This window comes from Haliaeetus albicilla, chromosome 12 (genome assembly GCF_947461875.1).
Source record: "Haliaeetus albicilla chromosome 12, bHalAlb1.1, whole genome shotgun sequence".
NCBI lineage: Eukaryota > Metazoa > Chordata > Aves > Accipitriformes > Accipitridae > Haliaeetus > Haliaeetus albicilla.
This window is the reverse complement of record NC_091494.1, coordinates 24,163,386-24,181,147: the sequence shown is the minus strand read 5'-3', so window position 1 is coordinate 24,181,147 and position 17,762 is coordinate 24,163,386. Positions and strand designations below refer to the sequence as shown.

General features: G+C 40.8%; 1 protein-coding gene across 4 annotated transcripts in view; it reads left to right on the top strand.

Annotated features, from left to right (window-relative positions):
* IGF1R (insulin like growth factor 1 receptor) overlaps window positions 1-17,762 on the top strand; it is a 195,544-nt gene that overhangs the window by 142,763 nt on the left and 35,019 nt on the right. For all 4 annotated transcript variants that reach the window (XM_069798512.1, XM_069798511.1, XM_069798510.1 and 1 more), the window contains exons 3-10: window positions 909-1,221; window positions 3,824-3,969; window positions 5,768-5,912; window positions 12,356-12,570; window positions 14,568-14,694; window positions 15,953-16,191; window positions 16,670-16,837; window positions 17,044-17,248. In XM_069798512.1, coding sequence (XP_069654613.1) covers window positions 909-1,221; window positions 3,824-3,969; window positions 5,768-5,912; window positions 12,356-12,570; window positions 14,568-14,694; window positions 15,953-16,191; window positions 16,670-16,837; window positions 17,044-17,248 — 1,558 coding nt within the window. The remainder of the gene's footprint in view (window positions 1-908; window positions 1,222-3,823; window positions 3,970-5,767; window positions 5,913-12,355; window positions 12,571-14,567; window positions 14,695-15,952; window positions 16,192-16,669; window positions 16,838-17,043; window positions 17,249-17,762) is intronic.

The window sequence follows — 17,762 nt, the reverse complement described above, 5'->3', positions numbered from 1 at the left end:
TAATGCAAACCAGATTTCCTATCTGTGTTTGTTTACAGAGCCTCTGGCACACAACTCGCATGGCTAAAAGGCCATACAATGCTGTAATCAAAATGTTGTTGTTACATAAATATAATGCTGCCACTTCTTTTGATGTAACAGTGGTGAGCTTGTCTGCTGACGATTCTGCTCTTTGTTCATGTCTTCCAAGCTGAAATGCTTTCACATAAAACTAATGTCTCCATAAATTTGCACCCCATTTTTTCTCCCTTTCATATTTTGTTCTCTGAATCCAGAATTTGGGGATAAGGCAGAATTCTGTTACGCTCTTCAGGGGAAAATAGTAGCTCTGTGATTCCTCAGTATTTGATGTGTACCATCTGTACTTTATTAAACCTCATTTTGCGTACATAAGCAACATTGGGATGCTACATTGGGGTCAACCTAACCATGTGTGCTACAGTATAGCAGTGCTTTATTGTACAAGTGTAATTAAGTTTTTTAAAGGAAGCTTGTCTTCTTGCCAGTAAAAGACCAATTTGAAGTACAAATAGGGAAGACAAGAAATGCTTAGAAAGACAATAAGTCAGCACTCAAAAAAAACCCCCAAAAAACTGTAAAACTAGGGCTATGGAGTCGGTTCCAGTACTTGCCTGTTTCCATTATCTTATGTTGATATTGCTTTCAGCAGTTTTCCTTATTATTTAATTGGTTCATGTTATACATTTGATCTGAGAAAAAGATATTTTCAGGCCACTAAAACTGAGAAAAACAGAATTAATTTGTCAGTTTTACAGGAGTTGGTTCTTTTGCAGAGATACTCTAGAGCCCAGGGAATGAAAGCATGGATTATATGGATCAGGGTTTTTCTTTTAATGCTATTTACTTTAATAGCCCTTGTTCATGCTACCTTGCTTTCTGTCTTGCAGTGTGCCCCAGCTCATGTGGCAAGCGAGCCTGTACAGACCAAAATGAGTGTTGCCATCACGAATGCTTGGGGAGCTGCACGGCACCTGACAACAACACCGCTTGCGTGGCCTGCCGCAATTACTACTATGAAGGAGTCTGCATGCCCACCTGCCCTCCCAACACCTACAAGTTTGAGGGCTGGCGCTGTGTGACTAAAGAGTTTTGCTCCAAAGTCCCTGCCACTGAAACAAGTGAATATGAGAGGTTTGTGATTCACAATGATGAGTGCATGGCAGAATGCCCCTCTGGATTCATACGCAATGGGAGCCAAAGGTAATGCAGCTTCTGAAAAGTCCATTGGAGTTGTCATGTTCGGGTTTTTCCACCCCATATTTTGTGGCAGCTTGTGACGCAAATTGGAGTAGGTAGAAATGAGAACATACGATGGGGAATTGCATGACTTCCTGATAAAGGCTTGCTTAGATGAAATCACCACTGAAAGGTCTGGTTCTGTGTAGTCCTGTGCATTGTCAGGTGCCACTGATTGTTCTGAAGGGCTTGGAGGTCAGTACAATGCAGAACTGGGTCTTCAAGTAGATAGTAACAAAGGAACAAAGGAACACAAGGTTGGAGGTTGGCCGATGACCATTATCACACAGAACAAACTGTAGGAGTTATCTTGCTTCCTGTATTACTTGCTTTATGTGTGCTTGCATTTTAGACTCGTTTTCTTTAGTGTATTTAATTTTATTTTCCTTTTTTCACTGTTTCCAGAAGATAACAATGGTGTTTTAGAAGGGAGCAATCATGTAGATGATGACAAAAATAATGCAGCAGCTGACAATATTACACAGAATAATTTCTTGCAAGAATGTCATTCACCTACTCTTACTTAATTCTAACAGTTGGAGTGATGCATGCTTATGATTTTCTTATTTTGCCAGTGGTTTAAGCAAGCAGCCTTAGTTGCATAGTGACCCTTGGAAGTCGTGGAATTTGAGTAAAGGATAGTCAGCATGCTAAAATCCGTAGTGCTTCAATACTGTGCTGAAATGATGTCTTTGTAGGCTGTTCTAAGATGTTGGGTTTTTTGGAAAGGTGGCTGTGATGATTCCTGCACTAGTTGTGTGCCTGTGCATGCATGTGTGTCATCTGTTCCTTTGATCAAATAGTGAGGCAGTCTCTGGTTGACATTTGGATGTAAGCAACTTAACACTGCCTTTGCTCGAATCCAGATATTCACATGAGAAATGTTTCTTTTGTTATCTACTTGAGCTTGTAGTACCAGCTGTTTGAACCGCTTACACTGAAGTGCATGGCCATCCTATCTTATCTCAGTGTTGTGCTGCAAAGCTGCTGCAAAGATTGAAAGGAGCTGTAACTCAAGGCTAGTGAATGTTTTGTTCCCCAGAGGTGGTGTTAACAAATAGTTGCAAATGGAAAGCGTTTCCAGCATTCTTTGTACATTTAGTTGAATGCCTCTTGCTTGTGTCTGCAGCTTTTAGTGGTTTGTGGCATGTTATAGTGCAGGATTTTGAAATAGGAGCTTACTAGTGAGAAAAGGAAGCTTGTTTCTTTTATTGTTTATGGATAAAAAACTGTTGATATTTTACCTGTTTCTTTAAGCCTCAAGAAAGTGAGTCAGTTTCTTTTAAAAAGAATAAATATTAAGTCCGTGTTCATTGGTGTTGTCATCAGAAGCCTTTGTCTTTGGAGCTGGGTTTGCTTTTTTCTTTTTCATTTTTCCCCTCTAAAGCAATAAGGTGGAGTAAGTAATAATGAAATATGAAGGAAAGTGCTAGAACAAATTGAAAAATAAATATGACCTTGAATTGGGAAAGACATTTACCAAGAGGAGTGATCAGAGGGCATGTTTCATACATACATGGAGTGTTCAACTTTGAGATGAGTATGCAGACAGTATAACATGGAGCCTTTAAAAAGCTGCTGTAGCTAAAGGCTAGTTTGACCTGAGTTCTTGCTCCTTGAGTTTGGCCACTAAATAATGCTTGGGAATGCTTGTGAGTATAAGAAGCAGAAGTGAGCCCGTGCTTCAGTGTTTCCTCCCAGCTTCTGGCAATCGGATTTCTCCAAGTTCGGGGCTATGTCTGTCTTGGTGTTTTATAGTCACTGGTGGACCTGTTCTCTTTCCATCTGTGTAATCCATTTTGAACCTGCTTAGACTTCTGACCTGTCACTCCCAATTTCTGTTGCAAATTATTTTTGCCTTGCATCAAGATGCATCCTTCTGTTTGCTTAAACTTGCTGCTTTAATACCTCTTAAGCTATTAAGAAATAGTGACTAATTCACCACTTGCTTTCTCCATATCACTCCTGACTGTACGCTCCCACAGTTGTCTTTCCTGAGTTAAAATGTCCAGGAGCTTGGAATTCCCTAGTGCTGAGCTTCAAATGTTGGTTTAAGGGCATCGAGACAGACAACATTTATAAGATCTTGACCAGTATTTTCCCATCTCCAGTTCCTGAGTGGCCTATTTTTGGAGGTTCGGCCTGGATTAGCATGAAACTTCACAGCTCTCTGAAGTTGTCTGCATAAATGAGAAGGGTGGTCTTTCTGGGTATAATTAAGTTAGAGTAAATGCACAAATACAAGGGCACTGGGTTTTACCTGAAGTGCCCTTCACTTTGGAAGGACCACAAAGCCTTTCAGAAGCGGACAGTGGGTATGGGTCCATTCATTCACTCCTGTGTTGCTGTAAGTGGGAGGTAAGATGCTGCAGCCTCTTAAGTCCAGTGGGCAAGTGTGCTAATTTATCTGCAGCCCTCTGCAATAATATGGTAACTTTCATTCTAACTTGAAGAATTCGTTTAAGCTTTGGAGGGAAATGTCTTTCAAAATTTAACTCAGAGCAGTCCATAGACTCAAGAGTTGTGTATTGTTGCTTATTTTCAGTCTCCCTTTCTTTCCTAACAGCATGTTCTGCAGTCCTTGTGAGGGGCCTTGCCCCAAAATTTGTGAGGACGGGAAAACAAAGACCATTGACTCTGTCACGTCGGCACAAATGTTGCAGGGATGCACAATACTCAAGGGAAATCTGCTGATTAACATCCGTCGTGGAAGTAAGTGATTGTCCTCCCTTTATGAACCTCTGATAAGGCTGCTTTTAATATTTTTCCTTTTGTCTGTCAGCATAATGATAAGAACATTAAAAACTCAGCAAACTGTTTGCTTTCCAGTCCTATAGCAGTGTTCCTGTTTGATTTGGCCCACTGTAGCACTGTTCTCCAGCATGCGGATGGAATAGGTATTCAGCTACCGAGTTGTAAGGCACTGAAAACTGGGTTTTTTGTTAGCTTTTTTGGCAGGACAGGGAGCCAGGATTAGGCAGTGAGATGAGCAGTAGTCCCAAAGGCATAATAAAGGCCTGAGAAGGTGGAAAAGTCAAAAATCCTTGCATCTGGGTAGGTAAATAACTTGTCTGCAAGTAAGGCATGGCACTGTAAGACTGCATAGCCTCACTTTTTAAGGCAAGGTGTGGTGTCTTGCTAAAACATGGAATCCAGAGTGCTGAAAGCTCACATAAAGCCTAGCACCGTGCCTCTGGATGGTCATCATTAGTGAGCTGGCCACCTTTGTCACATGTCTAGAACAAGCTCTGGATTAAATTTGTCAGAGCAGTGATTCATCAGCCAGGGAAGTGTTGACAGTTGATGAACTCTTAAAAGCAGAGTAAAAATCACTGTTAGTTTTTATTGGAAATGTATCTCTGTATGGAAGGTCCCTTTTGGTTTCCTGAATAAGGTTGGAAGATTGAGATATATTTGATTCCCTTCCTCCTGCTGAATGAAAACTTCAGGGTTTAGAAGCAGCAGCATGTGGATTATTTCACTTGTGGTCCTGCTGCTACAGGTACAATCTTTCCCTTATGGGAGATGTTCCAGTTACCCGGGGAAAGTGTGGGTTTTTTTATTTTTTAAGTATTATCTTAGAGTGCTGAAGAGCATCTGCTTCCTCCCAGCTTATTTGGTATGGCAACCAAGCATTGGTATTTGGTAATTGGGCTTCCCAGCCATCTGTTAGGACTTCAGTTTGTTTATGGCAGCAAACATACCGCATAGCAGCTTCTCCCATCCTGAGTGCTTAAAACCTTCCCCTCACAACTGCAGTGTAACTCTGCAGGATAATGACACCATGCAGTGGGCATGGGCTAGGGGTTGCTGGAGGTAAGGACTTCAAAGCTTCAGTCTTGTGAAGGTTGGGGTGTTGCAGACCTAGGCAGGGACGGTATAGTTCCTAGGGAGGGGGCAGTACTGAAGAGTAGAGCTTGCTCTGCAGTCATTTTAATAATTTATTATAGAAAATCACCTTTAGTGAGCTATATGGAACATGCTCCATGGCATGAGGACACCCTTACAGTTTTATCTTTGCTGTTTCATCAAGAGTTCTCAGTTTTGTAGCCAAAGCTTTTTAGGTCACTGAAAGCAATGCTTTATGCCCCAGAGAAGACCGATAGCATACCTCTTCATCTTCAGTCTCATTCTCTGTTTTCCAATGGAGCTTTCTGCCTGAGCTTTGCTCCAGTCTCATGGATGTGTACATTTACACAAGGGTCTTTTCATCCCTGCCATAATGCTGGCTCAACATTTGGTGCTGGCTTCAGAGTGCAATGTCCATGGAAAAAGCAGGTATACCAGTATGGAAAAGCAAGACTGGTTTTCCACGGTTGCTCTGTGGCTTTATTTTGCCCTTCAGCCATCTGTACAGGCAACTGTTACTGGGGGAGGACTACCAGTGTCTCTCATTTTCAAAAGCAACAAATACAAACATTTTCTTTTACTGACCTAATAGTGGCTTAAGCAAAATAGCAGTTAAAGCTATGAATTCTGCAATAATAAAATTACATTTTTCTTACTGTAGATAACATCGCCTCAGAACTGGAGAATTTTATGGGCCTGATTGAGACAGTAACAGGATATGTGAAGATTCGTCATTCCCATGCATTAGTCTCCCTGTCTTTCTTGAAGAACCTGCGGTATATTCTGGGAGAGGAACAGGTGGATGGGTAAGTGTTCAGATATCTGTAGATGCAATTTTACTTTAATAGAAAGCTGCAGAGAATAAGTCCCCTAGTAAACAGTCACGTACCATTTATAGAATCTCCTCTTTCACTAATACACAGTGTTTTTCTCCTAATGAACATCATTGCACAGTCATTGCTCATTTGGATTGCTATCCAAATCAGCATATTAAATTGAGTATATTAAAAGTATTTTTATGGTGACTGTGCTGCTGTTTTTCGCTTTAGGTTTTTCTAGGGAGATTCTTGACATTGATAGGTGTCTTCATTTGTTCTTTTTGCTCTGTTTGAGAAAAGCATCTTCAGAAACAATTGGATTTCCTTGCAATTCTTTACTGTTGGCTCTTAGCAGAGTTTTATGGAGAATGTCAGCTGAAGGGAAACCTGAAGTTTACTAACTAGGGAGAGCAACTGGAAGTGACCTAACTAATATGAAATAGATTGCAAGTTGCAATTGTTTGCAACTCCTTGAAATGCTAACATTAAATGAACTATCTATCGAGCAGGAGAAAGACTGGTTAGGAAAAGTAAAGTTGATCCCTTGTAATGTTTGCTGTGGGTTATATTGCTTCTATAATTACACAGTGTGTGATATTTTTTGCCGTATGTAACTCTTGTTTTCCTACAATGGTAAGAGATAGTTGAGACAAGCTTTCATCTCCGCAAAACTTGCAATGCTGAGGTGTACTGACGGTCCTTCAGCCAACTGCTTTGTTTTCTCTTCTTCAATCAAGTAGCCATCCCAAGTTTAAACCAGTGTTCTCTGGAAGAAATAAGTTTCCCTCAGGAATGACAGAACTATTAAATGAAGGATTTTGGGAAATCATGTAAGAAAAGGTGGTGGGAGGGTCATGGGAAAGGTTGCTTGAGTCTAATTTATCTGCTCCGACAGGATAAGGTTACAGTGTGAGGGATTCTTCACAACCTCCCTCTTTCTCTCAGGCTAGTCTTTGGTCAGCCTTAAATTCTTAAAATTCCACCATCTGACTGAGTGAGTTAAAGGGCAGCTCTTCATCCTGCACTTGAAAAGCACGCTGTCTTTTTCAGTAAGAACACTGGCTCTACGGAAAAGCTTGCTTCTAGTTGCAAATCCTAGAGGCTTGTCACTTTGCCGAGCACAAGGCTCATTCAGCCCACTTACGATGTGGTGTGCTCTCACAGATAACTCCAATTATCGATTTGTCTTTTCTTCTCTCACCCTCTCTTTCTTGCTCTCTTTAAATTTGGGTTTAGCATTGTGTTTCAAGTAGTAATTATGTCCTTGGTACCTTGTATGTCAGCAAGCAGAGCTGATATGAAGGGAATGGCAGGTTTTTAGATTGGATACCCAAATAGAGAAGTAAATAGGTGCAGCTTTGAAGAGGGAAAATGGGGCTGAGTGGAGGAGGTAAAATAGATCTATAGTTAAGACCTACTTGTGCTAAAATTCACCCATGCTAGGACATTCCTACAGTTACATACTTTGGGTCAGGGGCAGGTTCTTTGCTTGGAAAAAGCCTAGCATAATTTAGGCATTACCACGTTTCCAACAATACTTAGATGGAAGTAGGCACCTGGCAAGGAAAGACTGAGCTTGAACAATTACTTTGGCAGAGTTATGAACAACAGGGAGCAGGGTCTTAACCTGGGAAGTACTGGTCTGCTGGAACAATAGCTGTTTATGCTAGCATTGCCTTGGGGGGTGAGAAGGAGGTTAACTTGAGATCCATTATGATAGGTGTTCATTACACAACTGACCCCACCACCACCATCTCTTTTTTTTTTTTTTTTATTGAACTGGATTAACAAAACAGTACTTCATTATTTCTTTCTTCCTTATTCAGTTTCTGGTGCCTGCCTTGGTTATCACAGAAAATGGAAAGATTACTTTGGTTTTGGAGTATTCATTACCCCTTTTGAACACTATGTCTGTAGTAAATGTGCTCCCATGGCAATAAAAAAATTTCTCTTTGGAAATAGGGAAACTGAAATGGAGGTGTGCTGGAAGGGTCTCGGTGTCTGTTGCAGGATTTTGATTCCTAGTCTGGTGTTCACTCTGCCAGGCCCCTCTCTCTCCTCTGCTGGGGCACTGTGTGTTCATTGCTGTCATCGACTGCAACTGCCATGTTGATGGATGGCACGTGGGCAGCACTTCTCAAAGCACCTCCAGGTTAGGTACCTGGAAAATGAGCAATTTGTGGCCTTCAGGAGCAAGCAAGGAGATGGTGACTGAGGAAGAGTGTCTGTTGTGGCACCGACCGGCTGCTGATGTTGTGTTTCAACTTCTGCAGCAAACTGGGGGCAATCTTTATAAGAGCAAAACGCCCCCCGTCCCCGACCTGTTTTCTGCATCATTTTGAAGCAGAGACATCAGTAGCTGTCAGGCTTGTTGGAAGGTGTGAACAGGATCTCTAGCTGTTGTGTGGCTCCTCGCTGAAGACTTTACTGTTTGTTTTCTTGGGATCATTATTGTCAGATTATGGTGAATTCAGGCAGTCAGCATGATAGCAGCAGGGCTTGTTCTAGCCACAGCATTTCAACAAAGCAGTCACCCTGTGTGTGAGAGTGTTTTAGGAATGAATAACACCCTCTGGGCTGGTGGTAAACACGGGTGGTGAGCATGTCTGCAGTGGCAGGCTTCCATGGGGGAATGCTCCTCAGCTTGTTTTTTGTTTTAAGAGGAGTCTGTAAAAACACTGTTTCTCTGTAAAAACATTGTTTCTCAGCCATCCATGTGCAAGTGAACTTTCAAAAAGTGAGTTGGGGAGTTTGTACAACTGAGGTGTGAGGCTGGATTTGTGGGGGGGTTTAAGAAGCCGTCAGGTCACCTTTTCGAACCAGACAAGAAAACACTGAACTTTTATTAGTATTAGTAAGGTACATTACTTCCAAATCCATGGGTTAGTATAAAAGCCCCTAGTTTCCTACCCACGTATTTGCCTGTGGAGATGCAATTCTTGGCCAAAATCAGCTGTTTCTAAGTTGCTTACAATTTATGTTAGCAAGGTGTGTTCAAGTATCTGTTAGTGACAAGTATTTTGTTAATAACCTCAGTGGTTCTGTTTGAAGTGTTGGTGGACAAACACAAGCAAAAGAATATACCAGCATTATTAAAAAATTAGCAATGTTTTGGAAATTTGATAAAGCTCAGGCTTGTAGAGAAATGCTGAAGAATGAACCTGCTTGAAGAGAGACTATCAAATGGAGCATTTTGTTCAAGTGTTGTCCTCTGTATTGTTCTCTGTTGTGGTATTGTGTTATATATGTTTGACTTTGTTGTCAGGTCCTCATCGGAGATCAGGGTCACACTGTGATACAGGTGTAGAACATATACCATGTTAATACACAGTTTCTAGCCAACATGTGGCATGTTCTGTGTATTTAAAGCAATACGGGTTTTCCTTTTCTCCTGTCTCTTTCTGGTTGATGTCCCAGCTATCTGGTCTAGTGGGATTTTTCTGTCTTTCTCATCACTGTAGCACTGAGAGATGAAAGTTTTCTATTCTATATGTCCTGCAGGGTTGCTCGTCTTGTCCCAGGGTAGTCAGCCTGCCATAAACCTTTGCTGTTTGGTCATCTTCTGTAGCCAGCTCATCCAGTGCTCTCCTTCACAGTCCTATGCCAGTTCTCATTCCCTTTTTGGTGCAAATCACTTCCCTTTACAGATCATGCATTGCACTCTTATTAACAGTGCACTTATCTGGTCATTACCCCTTTCAGGAGCTTTTTGTGTCCTGTATGCTACGGAAGGGATAAAGGTTGATTGAAAGCTTGTTGAAATGTTTTCGTCACCCACGTCTCCTTTTGGTTTGGATCTCATGTTCTGCTTAATAGCTTTACAGTGGATGAATGTGCCAGATCTAGCATTGTGTGCAGATACAGTGTGAAGCAGGTTTTTAATGTATGCAGTCAATAATTAAGTGGCTGTGGGTGCTCTACAGTTGGGGATACACATCATGTAGGAATTCTCTCCTGTGGGTGTACATGGGTTATGCAGGTTGTCTTGAGGCTTTTTATGGCAAGCCTGGGACCAGATGTGCCTCCTGCTCCTGTTCAGAGGTTTAGCCTGTCCTTCAGGCAATAATCTCCAGTCACTACATTAGTTACTGTCTCCAGGGTTTGACTGGCAGTGCTTTGTTTTCCTACAGTGAATCTTGTATTCTTTCCATGCTATCTTCTTTGGCATCCTGATTTTTTCCACAGCTGTTAGAGCCAAAGTCTGATATAATGTTTATTTATAACTTTATTTAAAACCTAAGGCCTAAGTGCAGTCTGGTTGCCCTCTGCTCCATCTTTCAAGCCATGCAGTGCTGCGCCACTCCTGTGACTGAGACTATATATAGCCCTCCAAATGTGGTTTCCCTGGTGCTTTGAATGATGCTAGAATAACTTCCACTAATTTATACTTTCATTGTATATATGAACCCTTAGGACCTGTTTGCCTTGCTTCAGATGGCTGCTGAAACTTGTGCAGCTGGCTTTGACGTACAAGCCACACTAACTCCCAACTCTGGCCCAGTCACTGTGCAGTTGTGTAAAGCACCAGCGTGTACTTGATTTGCCTCATTTATTCACACTCTTGAAAGCTTAGCCACATTGCTTTGATACAAGAATTATCCCTAGTGTCTAAAGAATAATTGCCGCGGTTGTGAGCAGAAGCTAGGCTGTTATTTAAGATGGTTTCTGTAGTCGTGGAGGCACACCTCTGTTTATTGTGTTCAATCTGAGTCCAGTTTTTTGGTCTTTCCTGAAGAGCTTAGTTGCCATCACTTAATCATGTGGTTAATTATGGTGAAGTGTCATCTTTTCAGCAGTGCACAGGGAGCTGCGGGGATTTTAGTCATCTATAACAGAGTAATAGGTGTCTCAAATAAACACAGTTTTTGGTGATGTCTGTCAAATCCCATATGCAGTTTAGCATCCTTGTTCTCCCCTGACAAGATGCATTTAAAGCACAAATGTGTATGTACTCCATTGTCAGCTGAGCACATTCTTCTTGGCACCTGTCTGAAGTGGTACCAGGTATATTGACTTCATCAGCAATCAAGTCCTGAATAATTAGAGGACAGCTGGAAATAGGAGAAACCACTTCTCTTTTGCATTGTTCTGAAAATACACTCAGCATTTTGGTATGTTACAAGAAACTGCAACTGTGGCCAGCGCAGACTGCAACCAGAATGCACAGGTTTCACTTCAGGTTGGGTGAGGGAGGAATTAATGCGAAATTCTAAATGACGTAGTTGAAGGAAAGCCATAAATGAGTATTAAGTCAGCTTCTTCTGAGCCCCATGGTTGTCTGCCATGTTACCCTGCAGAAACTCTGACTGTAGTTAAAAGGATTTGTAGAAAGCCTAGTTTAACTATGTTGACGTGTGCTTACCAATGCAAAATGGCTTGCAGAGGTTGCAAGGCTTCGTTGTGTTAATAATGGATTTCATGCTGATGTAGTTAACGTTGGTGGGACTTTCTGCAGAAATATAATAAATGCTGCCATGATGGGTTGGTTTGATTTAGGTTCATCAGGTACACAGACCTTTAACTCATTTCCCGATTGTGCATTCCTGTCCCTGCTATCCCAAAATGTGTCTTTGCAGGTGTTGTCTTGCTGCTGGTGTAGAGCCTATAATCTTGCTTCGGCTGCACCTGGGTTGTTTTGTTTTTTTTTTCCAATTCAGGACAACTGAGTGGTACTGGGAATTTCTTCTTAACATATAATAGGATTTCCGCACACAACTTTGTATTTAGTTTCTGTGGAAATAAAGGATGTTCATGTTATTCCACTGCTGTGCTTAGGGAATAGGCTCAGCACATACTGCTGCCTGTGTTGTTAGTTCTGTACTTTGAAGTCTGGATCCTGTGCTGTGCAGTCAGTGCAACTGTTTACTGTCAGGTTTTGATGTATAGGTGCAACTGTACTTGGCACAGTGTAGGAAATCTTTATTGGGCCAACAGGTAAACTAAGACAGAGAGGCAAGGAAACCTCACTATGCAAACTCTTAGAGTTGCTTTTGTAAATGTAAGTTCGTGATTGTATTTTATTGTCAGAACTGCATCGTGCTTTTCCTCCCATGAGGTATGTAAGGTTATTGCTTCCCATTTGCCACAGAATGGAAAATCCAGTGTAGAGACCTGCTGTTCAGAGGACATGAATTTATATTCCTCATAGCAGCTTCTATACAATTATTAAAACACGTGTTGGAGTGGGCTTTACATGGTGTGGTGTCAGCCTTGAAGTCCTGTGTTAGTCATTTCCCTGCCCTCTGACCAAAGTGAGCATTCAGGGAAAACTTGCTCCATGGGAGAGAGGAAAATCCTTTAATCTGCTGAACACCAATTTAAAGTAATAAGAGGAAACATAGTGTTTTAAGGTTTTCTTATATTAAGGTATTCTTGGTTGGAATTGGCTATGAATTAAAACTAAAGTTTTTCCTTCAAAAATTTCCTTCTAGGAATTATTCTTTCTATGTGCTTGACAACCACAATCTTCAGCAGCTGTGGGACTGGAACCATCATAACTTGACGATCAAGGAGGGGAAAATGTACTTTGCATTTAATCCTAAATTGTGTGTTTCTGAGATTTATCGTATGGAGGAAGTTTCAGGAACCAAGGGACGACAGAGCAAAGGAGATATAAATCCAAGGAACAATGGGGAGAGAGCCTCTTGTAAGTAAACAAACAAAAAGAATTTCAAGGCAAACTGCATAGGAGGGTATCACAAAAAAAACCAAGCCAACACACTGCCATGTTGCTGACCATTACAATATTTAGAGTTTAGAAATTAAGTAGGCTTTTAGTCATTCTACTTGTTCAGTTTCTAAAATGTAGCTGCGAAAGTATGTTTGCATGTATGGAAAATTGTGTGGTTATGTAGTCACTCTCTCATCTGTAAAAAAAGTTTGATGAAGGTGACTGCTTTCCAAATACCATTTTTTGTGACAGCAGCATCATATGACAATAGGAACATACCTGGGAAATGAGAAATAAAATTCAGTGTTTTGGTATATCCAATGAGGAGCAGTTTCTCGGTTTCCTTTGCAAGTGTACATCAATATAGGTATTTTCCTCTCTTAGATATCTGCTCTTTCTTGATACTAAGGAAGCTGCTGAATAACAATTCCAGAGACACCAAAACAAACTTTATTACGTTCATGCTTCTCAGCTCCTACCAAATATTGTACCTTGTTGCTAGAAATGCTTGTTGTAAACTCAGTTTTCTGTGCTTTATTTTCAAATTATTTGCTTTTGAATTGAGAACACTTTTTAGTCTTCTACAGTATTCCTAAATGTCAGTGTCTCTGCATTTAATTTTGGATTCTGCAATGGTCAAAGTTATTGGAAAGTCCTCTTTTGGCTTCGGTGGTCTGCATGTCAGGTCTCCAGGTGTAACCAACACATGTAAAAGCAGTCTCTCATCTAGGAATTAAGGTGACAGAACGCTTACAAATTTGACCTCATACTCAAACTCTTAGAACTGACAGTGCATTTTTCTTTGGTCTTTGTGGTGTTCCTGGAGCTGAGTAAATTAAAATGGATCTTGTGTATAAGTCAAGTCCCCTTGTTCTGGATGGTGTTTACAAAAGTAGGACATGTACTCTGCTGAATGTCTCTTTAGGCACAATGCATAAATGCAAATGGCATAGATCCTCGTTGTAAGCACACTCCATTCTTTGCACATTCAATAGAGCAAAGGCTTGCAGTCCTGGAGGAGTTACAGACACACAGCCAGTCCTTACTACCACTGAGGCTAGTGCCAGCCACTGCCTGTTTTTTTCAAAACCATTACAGAAAGCTTTCTGACTCTGAGAAGGGGAAAAGAATCAACAAAAGCTAAACTGCCTTTGAAAAGATAGCACCAATAGTGCCAGTGTACATGAGGGTGAAAACCCCTTTATTTTCAGAGACTTCTATGGAACATTAGAAACTAAGTCACAGTAGACACTTAGAACACAATTTTTTCATCCAAGAATTAAGTTTTTAAAATGCTATTTTGTTTTGGATCGGAAAGCTCAGTGAGTTGGTAGGGGGAAGCCATTCATTTCAAAACTGCCAGCTTCCATCCAGCTCTGTTCAGAAGAGTAGCTGGAAGCTGCTGCCATCAAATGGTTGTGCTGTATATGAACTGAGTTTTGGAGTTCTTGGTCCAGCCTCTCATGAATAGGAATGTAAACTCCTTTGTCCTTCCCTTGTTGTCCATTCCCCAGAAAAACAAACTGTAGTTGTCGAAAGTTGTCCTGGAAAGTGAGAACACACAGGCCAGTTACTGCTCTGCACGTACATTGGAGTTCGGTGATGAACTTAGTGCTTCTAAACCAGTCCTGTGAATGACCAGGACTTCATTCCTCAGTCAGGGAGAGTCTGAAGTAGTTTTCAAGAGCTTTCTGATGAAGCATTACAAGAAAATCTGCTTCAGAAAAAATAATAACAAGTAGCTCCAGCATATTCTAAAACGATTGCCAAGGTCACTGCTTGCCCTTAAGCACTCAAATGTAGTAGGATGAAATATGAAGCTCTACAGAGACAAAGGCTGTTGGTGTACTGTGCTATCATAGGCACTACTGGAAAGGCTAGTTAGCTAAAACTGATACCGAAGAAATAGCAAAAACTAATAGGCCATGTGATGCTAACTCTGTCATGTCATGTCCTGTCCTTTTCTATTGCAGGTGAAAGCCACATTCTGCGTTTTGTTTCCAACACTACACTCAAAAATCGGATTAAACTAACATGGGAACGGTATCGCCCTCCAGATTATAGAGATCTCATTAGCTTCACTGTTTACTACAAAGAAGCGTAAGTAGATGTCGTCAGAGACTAATCAGGGCAGTCCAAGAGATAGTAGACAATTCTACTCTGACTGTTGGATATCTCATCCAGTTTACATGTTTCATCCTCAAATCCTGCTTTTGTTCAAATTCTTTTCTTGGTGGAATACAAACCCCCTTTAAAAAGAGTATTGTTTTGATTGAAGCCTACAAGTGAATTCCAAATCCATCAGGAAGTTTCAAATTGGGGGGGGGGGGGGGAGATGGATGGCTTGGCTGTTCTCAGGGGCCTAATTTGGAGCTCTTCGTAAGTCATGTCATGTTTACCAAGATCTTTTCCTTTTCTAGTCATGGTATTGACTAGAGAGCATCACAGCTCACGAGTTTGCCCTATCGCCTTGATGACTTGTCTGCTCAGGGTTTGGGTTATTTAGATTAACTAGCATTGGTAGTTTTCTGTATTAGTGTCTCTTGATAATGAAGGAGTGGTGCGGTTACTGGAGACACCCCAATTTCTTGGGAGGTGTCTCTGCCTTTGCACATCCTTCTAGTGTCTCAGATTTAAAATAGTAAAAAACACAAATAAGCACACTAATAACTCTCCAAGCAGTTTGGAGGTGTGAAAGGGAGGTTCAAAATGTTGATAATGACATTCTGCGAGACACAGAAGCACAAATTGTTAATGTCCAGCATGGCTTGAAAGAGAATATCATTGTGACGGTGTACTGTCATGCAATAAACTTAGTGCTGATAAGTCTATAGTAATTAAAAACAAGAACAGTACTTGATATGCTCTTGTGCCAGTGTTGTAACTTACAAAAAGTAGAACTATATGTGTTTGTATTGTGTGGAAATAAAATGGGAAAAAAAAGCCTGTTGGATTGGTCAAGGCCAGTCATGGAAGCTTGGGTTCTTTATGGTAGAAAACTCAGCCACTGTCAATAACTGTTTCGAGTTGCTTCTGTTTCATTTATGCTTAGCTAAAGTCTAAATATGTCTGAAGCATTTCAGTGTCTGTTTTGGATAAAAAAAGATAAACATAGTGTTTTCTTGGAGAAATTTACCTTATTACTAGTGACTGAAGGGAAGACCTGCAGCTAAAGCTGAACTCTGAGTTTTGTAGTGCTTAGAAATAAATAAGAATTTTATTCTGTTTTATTCTGCTATGGAAAACAAGTAAGCTTTATTTGTTTCATTGAGCAACATTGAATCGAGGCACTCTCATAAATACATGATAATTTTTAGGAGAAAATATTTTGTACTATTTTTTTCTTTTAATATTTCAGACCATTCAAAAATGTGACAGAGTATGATGGACAAGATGCATGTGGCTCCAATAGCTGGAACATGGTTGACGTTGACCTGCCACCAAACAAAGAGAACAATCCTGGAATTCTACTGCAGGGATTGAAACCTTGGACTCAATATGCCATTTACGTGAAGGCTGTTACCCTCACAATGATGGAAAACCATCATATTCATGGAGCGAAAAGTGAAATTGTATATATACGAACCAACGCTGCAGGTGAGATCCTAGGCTCTTGGGTAAGAAGTTGGTAACACTGCAGGTATGCTACTGTATTATTATGTGATTTCTGTTGTTAATACAGAAATTGAATTTATGTGCAGATGACATGCATAATGCTAGAAAGTTTCAGTAATTATGAAAGCAACATTAAGATTCGAATTAAAACTCCGTAGTTGCTCAGACATTATTTTCGTTGGGAACTATGGGAGTTTTTTGGAGTTAGGATTTTGGACTTTGTTCCATTGGTGAAGGTGAATTTAAGTACAGCTTTGGATTGGGACTGTACGTGGTTGCCATTGAATCCTTAATAACTGTTGTTGGTGTGGCATAAGTAGGAAATCTTTTATAGGATGGTGTTTTTTCTTGCAGCGTAGAAATGGATTGGGATTCATTTTGAAAGCCTGCATTGAAATACATTGTAGAGTGCTCTAGACTTAAATAACTTCTTTTTCTTTTTTTCTTCTTTCCTTTCCAGTGCCATCCATTCCCTTGGATGTTATTTCAGCATCCAACTCCTCATCCCAACTGATTGTGAAATGGAATCCTCCCTCTCTTCCCAATGGCAACCTCTCATACTACATCGTACGATGGCAGCAGCAACCTCAGGACAGTTACCTTTACAGACACAATTACTGTTCCAAAGGTAGGAAAATGAAATGCGGTTGTGTTGAAATGCCTGTGACTCTTCCCTGCCAGTGCACCTTATTGACAAGAGCTAAAGCCTGTGCCCTGCTTCACAACTCTTTTGTGAATAACAGCAAGTAGAAGGGAGTAGGTAAACATGGATTGTTGCTGTATTCATAATATGGAGAGAAAAGAAACAAGCTGCCTCTGTTCTTTTCTTTTAAGATAAAGTCCCAATTCGAAGATATGCTGATGGGACCATTGATACAGAAGAAGCTACTGAACCCACCAAGCCAGAGGGCTGTGGGGGAGAAAAAGGACCTTGTTGTGCTTGTCCCAAGACAGAGGCAGAAAAGCAAGCTGAGAAGGAGGAAGCAGAGTACCGGAAAGTCTTTGAGAACTTCCTTCACAATTCCATCTTTGTCCCCAGGTGATGGATTTTGGACACTTTCTCTTTGCAAGTGGGGCTAATAATTGTATTTTTTACCATTTCGTAGAGCTGAATCTTCCTGGATGTGACAGCATATGTAGATAACATCTGAAACACATAAACGATGCCTTTCCTTTTATGTGAGACAGTCCACAGCCTTTGCAGTTTCTCTTATTCACTAATTTTCATCTCTTTCTCTTAATTTTAGCTAGTAGCAAGGGTTCTTACCTACATTGTTCAAGGACTTTAGTGATGGTTTCTTTTCAGAGTCAAGAGTCACTTGAGGAGCTCATTGTCTGTAAGGGTTTCAGAGATGAGCAACATGTGGCAAACATAGGGTTTCAGATGTGATCTTTCTCTAAATAGCCATTTAAGTGCTTGTGTTCCTAATCTGAAGATTTATTTGCCTTTGAAATTGAGGGCATAGTCACCTCGCAGAATTGAAACTGGTCTTCCTTTCTCATTGCACTAATTGCAAAGGCATATCGGTCTGTGCTGCAGACAAGTATTAAAT